The following is a 6,010-nucleotide window of genomic DNA, read 5'->3' on the forward strand; positions in this document are numbered from 1 at the left end:
CATGCATAGCCAGAGTTATTCAAGTTCTCTAAACAAAACATAGAATGCAGAGTTTGAACTATATTTGTCTCTCTTCCTTCTGTCTCCCATCTTCACCAATCCCTGTGGTATCAGTGGACGAATATCCACATGGCAAACCACCCTAGCTCACCCACTGACAGAAATGTATGCAATCTTCTCCTGCCTTCAGTCATTCGAGGGTAGGCTTGTATCCCACAGCTCTGCAATGCTATGGCATGTCCCCAGGTGATGCTCTGACCAGGAGCGAAGCATGTCCCCCAGTGAGGCCCAGTGCTCAGGGGGATGCGTCAGCCATTACAGGACCCACTGCGGCACTGCTTCAGGCAACGCTTGTCTGAAACATCAATCTCTCCTCCAAAGCATGACTGACTGCTCATTTGCTACTATCCTTTGGTGATATTACTCCCACAGTTAAGTGCTGTGGGAGGCTTGGGCCAGACTGGGTAACCCCATGCCTAGTTAGTCTGTAAGTCAGTTAGTCTGTAAAGTTAGTCTGTAAAGAAAAGGTATCTGTGGTCATGCTATGGGAATGGCAGGCTGTGAACATACAATCGTTAAGGTTGGAAAAGACCCTTAAGATGATTGAGTTCAACCGTTAACCCAGCACTGCCAAGTCCACCACTAAGCCATGTCCCTAAGCACCACATCTACACATCTTTTAAATATCTCCAGGGTTGGTGATTCAACCACTTCCCTGCTCTACAAGTACCTAGAGCTAATGCATCTCATAGTGCAGAGCTGAGGTCTTCTCTTGGTGGAGCTTAGAGCAGCTGCTGTAATCCTGAAGGATGTAGTGATCGAGTCCTGCTGATTCACTGTGTTTATGCAGTTTGTTAGCTAAAGCTGGATATAAGGAGGACCGGCAATCCAGCCAAATTCCCAAATTGGGGGTTACAGAAAAGACAGGATGACTGGCACTCTCAGACCAGCACCTGGCCCCAGTCAGGCTGCCAGTTACAGTGTTCTGTGCCCCCAGTGCTAAAATAACACGTGGAGTGCAAAGCTTTCTGAATTCCTTTTCCAAATTTGGCAAATTTAGGTTACTTTTTTTCCTCCCCTCCCTGGAAATCTAAAAAATTGAGACACTCTTGGCTATCCACACCGAGGTCGCTGAACACTGGCGGCGGGTGGGCTCGATACACAGAGCAGGCGCCGTCCCGGCACCACGGAGGGAGTCCCGCACCGGGTCCGGCTGCACCGGGAATACCGTGCCGGTACCGGCCACTGAACCAGCCCCATCCCCTGGCTCGCCCGAGCGGAGGAAGGGGGCTTAACCCAGCACCCGGCGGCCGTGAGAAGGGGGCGGCCCCGCCGGCCACCCCGCCCCCTCAGGCCGGCAGCCATTTTGAGGAGCGCGGCGGCGAACGGGACGGTGCCTGGCGCCCTCTGGCGGCTCCCGGGCCGCAGATCAGCGCTGAGCGGGCGGCCGCCGGCCATGAAGTCTGTTTTCGTCACGGTGGGCACCACCAGCTTCGACGACCTAATCGCGACCGTCTGCTCCCCGCCGGCCCTGCAGGTGAGGCGGCGGAGAGCCCGGCTCCGCGGGCAGCCGTCCCGGGCCTCCCCTTCACGGCCCGCTCGCAGCGCCTCAACCGGGCGCCTGCGCGCGGGGAGCGGTCCCGCCCTCCGGGGGCCCGTGACTGCCGGGGTGGCTGAGGCGGCGGGAAACGGCGGGTGACCGGGGGCGGGCGCGAGGGGCCGCTCTGTGGCGGGGGGCCGTGGCGTGAAGGCGGAGGAAGGGGAGGGCCGGTCTGTGGCGCGAAGCGGTGGGGGGGCTCGGGGTGGCAGCGGCCCCCGGGCCGGGGTGGGTGGGAGCAGGGCCCGGCGCCCCGGGTCCACGCACACGCGTGCACCCACCCCCCCACCCCCTCCTTCTGCCGCAGGTGCTGCGGAGCCGCGGCTACCAGAAGCTGGTGCTGCAGGTCGGGCGGGGTGTGCTGGAGCCGGCGCTGCCCAGCAGCCCGGCCTTGGCGGTGGAAGCCTTCCGCTTCAAGGACTCGCTGGCCGAGGAGCTGGGGAGGGCGGACCTGGTCATCAGCCACGCAGGTAGAGAGAGCCCCGTTTGTGTGCCGAGCCCGTTCTCCTGGGGGCAGGGGTGGAAGTTGGTCGGGTGAAGTCTCTCTACGGCTCGGGGCTGGGCTGGCATTGAATGCTCAGGTCCCCAGTGAGAGCTGGATGGTTAAATGTTCACCTTTAGGAGCCCCCCGTGTTTCAAGAGCAAGTAGGATGATAATTCATCTGTCAGGGCAAAAACTGATTGTGTTTTCTTTTTCTCCCATAGGTGCAGGTAGCTGTCTGGAGACTCTAGAAAAAGGAAAACCACTAATAGTAGTAACAAACGAAAAGCTGATGCACAACCATCAGCTTGAACTGGCAAAACAGCTCCACAGAGATGGGCACGTCTTCCGCTGTAATTGCAGGTATGGGGCTGCTGTGGCTGTCCTGACTGAACAAGCAGTGTTCAGCACCATCACTCTGTGATACTACAGCATTGAGAATGTAACAGGGAAATGTACATCCTTCTCTGTAACGACCATGTGTTTGCAAGGTAGATTTTCCCTGGTGGATAGATTAACATTAGGTGCTAATTTACCAAACTTACCAAGCCTTTTGACCATGACTCCTTTTAATTTTTTCTTTTTTGAGGGCACATGTATTCAGATGGAAAGAAGAGCAATTTAAACCAAATAGAAGTGGTTGAATTTGGGACAGTCAGGTAGCATCCTAGAGGCACCTAACAGCTTCTCGCTTTCTCTGTTCTTTCTCATGAGTTGTTGGATTCTTTTTCGGAGTCTAGGAATAATACAACCCAGACCATCAGTTTGTAACTATAAGCTGTAAAGAATAAATTGCTCCCTGCAGACTTAGGATTCCATTTCATCATTTTGCTGCGTGGATTTTCCTTGTAAAGGGCACTAAAGTTGACTGTATAGATGTACTGACACCATAAAATTTAAAGTATCTGAAGATGGCCTTACTGATATGGATCAGGAGTCCACGTAGCTCAGTATCCTGTTTGCAGTGGCCATATACAGATGCTCAGGCAAAAGTAGAAACAGGGCAAGAACATAGGTACTTTGTTGTATTACTTTCTCTCTAATGCTCTTAAGTACTTTGATTCAGGGGGATTCCTAAATCAGATGCTGTCTGGTTAGGAACTTTCAATGCGTCTGTCTTCCAAGTGCTTATTCAAGCTGCCCTTTTAACCAAACTTCCTTAATCCACCACATCCTCTGACAAGGAGTTTCACAGATCTGCTGCCTGTCACTTCAGGAAAAAAAAAAACCACAAACCACCAAACAAACAACCCCTCCAAAAAACCCCAACAACAACAACAAAACCACCTCCTTTTGTTTGTGTTTATCCTGGCTCCTGTTAGTTTCATTTTCTCTCTTGTTTTGACTATATCTTACTGTTTTCTCTTTATGATTGATTGCACTCTATAAGTAACAGATGACCTCTAAATTGAAGGCAGAGGAAATGCAACTCCCATTATTTAGTCTGCATCTTGTTCCTTTGCCCTGCAAATAGGATTTTGTATGTTTCAGAAAAGCCTTCTGAAAAGACTAGGCCTGTCATTCATTTGTACTGGGCAAATTTCTTAAACTTATTTTCCCAGTGCATCAGAGATAGGAAGGAATTTTTATTTTTTTCTGTTGAACATTGCCTAGCACTTGAGCCTTCTTTGCAGTCTGATAATAGCAAGCTAACAGATTGAATTAGCTGTTCTTTCTGGCTATGTGTTAAGTGGAGAACTATGCCATGTGTTCAGATAGGATCAATTTCCTGGTACAGTTTATGGTGAAGATCCTCAGATCTTGTTCAGTCTCCCAACGCTGTGACCACAGCAGATTAAAAAGTTGTCTGTCGTATAGGTCGAAGCGTATTCTCAGCAATGCTGCCTATGAGCCAGTGATGGTGGGGGCCCGCTGGTTTGTCGGGTCTCTTTCAATACGTGTCCTTATTTTCGTTTCCATGCTAAAGGATTATGTATGTATGAATAGAAAGAAAATTGTGTGAAGAAAAAATTTCCCTTTGGGATGGATTTTTTTTTTTTTTTTAATTTTTGGTTTTGGTCTGTTTTTACAGCACTCTTGTGGAGACACTGCAGTCGATGGACTTGTCAACTTTGAAACCTTTTCCTCCTGGACAGCCAGAAAAGTTTGCTTTGTTCTTGGATAAAGTTGTTGGGTTTCAATAAACAATACAGAGGAATAAAAATGTCAGAATAAAACTTTTCTCCTCTCCTAGTGAGGCCCCCCATACTTAAGAGTCCACCAACAGGGACAAACCCTCAAAGAAAATGTCTGTTAATAACTGACATTAAATGGTTTCCTGTTTAGTGCCAATTTAAAGTCATCTAGCTTTATGCTTAAAAGAGCACAGTGCCAACAAGAGGGGAATACGAACTGTCTAGTTTCTTGGCCAGACAGATATTTACATGATAAAATCTGCAATGAGTTGGTAATGCCAGTGAGGAGGACAAGCTAAATTACTTCTTAACAGGCATGGTATATACAGTGGTCTCTTGACCATATTTGCCTAGTAGTAGTGGAAATAAGTTGTCCTCGTTGATGTTCCTGTGATGTTCCGCAAATAAGCAGATGCCTACAGCTCTCATTTTGTGTGTTTACAGAAGCACTGAAAAGAGAATTTAAGAAGCGAGAGATTTAAGCCTCTTTCAAGGGCAGGTGGCATGTGGTGAATCTGGGCGGGAAAAGTCAAGAGCTGCAAGCCTGCTGCCAAACTGTCCATGGACTCGCCTGGTTTTGAGTGATTTACTCCCAAAGTAAAACATGGCTGAGAGGAGAGGAGTGAGGTTGACAATCAATCCATTTACACAGTCTTATCCCATCATTACTTAGTTTGGAATTCTGTAAAGTGCAATGTTTCCTATTCGACGCTGACTGGAGCTCCCCATTTAAAGTATTGAAACTGTCAACTGTGGTGATGCTACCATCAATTTGTTTAAGTAAATATTTCGAAAAACAAAGGGGATTTAAACTTAAAAATGTTCATGCAAGCTATTTGGTCTGTAATACTCCAGAATTGTGTAAGTGCAGAGATGGTGCTAACTGCCCTTCCTGCAAGTACATTATTTGGTTGGGGGGGGGGGGGGGTGGTGTTGCTGTTGCTTAAAACAAGAAACTCCTGAATCGGTGCATCTGATGTCCAAGTGCAATTTTTACTAGCAAGTTAAGTGTACGTAGAGGCATTCTCTTACGCAAATCAAGCACAAGGGCTATATGTCAAATAAATCATGCTGTACAGCTGTGCAAGAGTGGTTTTTGCCAATCCCCAAAGTTTTCCCCAAACACTTTATTAGGAGTAACTAAGAGTTTCGCTTCCTTAGCAATGTTTGTAGAGCTGTTGTTATTTCAAGTTTACGGCTAGCAGCTTATCTCCAGTCCGAGGGCACGCAGGAATGTCGCAGGAAATTTTGAATGACCATTTGACTGATTTTTCGAGTAGTTATTTGCAGTCACGTCAAGCAATGGCGTTGGAAGGAGTTAGCTTAGCAAGGGCTCCTTCCCTTCCCGAGGCAGGTCTGGGAAGAGACGACGTCTCACGGCCGGTCGGCACACGCACCCACGCCGAGGAGCTGGCGGGGGCCGGAGGAAACGGACTGCGGGGGGCTCGGACAGCCCCTGCGGTCGCTGAGCGGGAGAGGGGCTCGGGGCTCTTCGCGGGCATCTTAAAATGGCTGCTGCAGGAGGCAGCGGGCTCAGCGGCAGGGCACCGCTGGCAGCCGCCGTTTGGGCAGCCCGCGGGCAAAGGGGGCCCGGCTGCGGCGGGACGGGGCCAGCCCGGCGTGGGGAGGCGCTCGGTGAGCGGCGGTGGCCGCCGCGGGCGGGAAGGGGGAGGCCGGGGCTGGCGCCCTCCCGTCCGCTCCCGGGCCGTGCGGTGCGGCGGCGCCCGGCGCAGGTGGGCGCGTTGGGCGCGGCCCCTCATTAGCAGCAGCCGCGCGCCCCGCCGCCACGCGCAGCGC

General features: G+C 50.7%; 1 protein-coding gene across 2 annotated transcripts; it reads left to right on the plus strand.

Moving 5' to 3' along the window:
* The first annotated feature begins 1,392 nt into the window (after nt 1-1,392).
* LOC309595974 (UDP-N-acetylglucosamine transferase subunit ALG13-like) lies at nt 1,393-5,062 on the plus strand. Of its 2 annotated transcripts, none has more exons than XM_082323609.1 (4): nt 1,393-1,537; nt 1,905-2,067; nt 2,303-2,441; nt 4,111-5,062. In XM_082323609.1, the coding sequence occupies exons 1-4, from the start codon at nt 1,457-1,459 to the stop codon at nt 4,220-4,222; spliced, it is 495 nt and encodes a 164-aa protein (XP_082179735.1). In that variant the 5' UTR covers nt 1,393-1,456; the 3' UTR covers nt 4,223-5,062. The 2 variants fall into 2 exon arrangements, with proteins under 2 accessions (XP_082179735.1, XP_082179736.1); XM_082323610.1 differs by lacking the exon at nt 1,393-1,537 and adding an exon at nt 1,633-1,695.
* The last annotated feature ends 948 nt before the right edge of the window (nt 5,063-6,010 follow it).

The sequence above is a fragment of the Platalea leucorodia genome (genome assembly GCF_965183815.1).
Source record: "Platalea leucorodia genome assembly, chromosome: 10".
NCBI lineage: Eukaryota > Metazoa > Chordata > Aves > Pelecaniformes > Threskiornithidae > Platalea > Platalea leucorodia.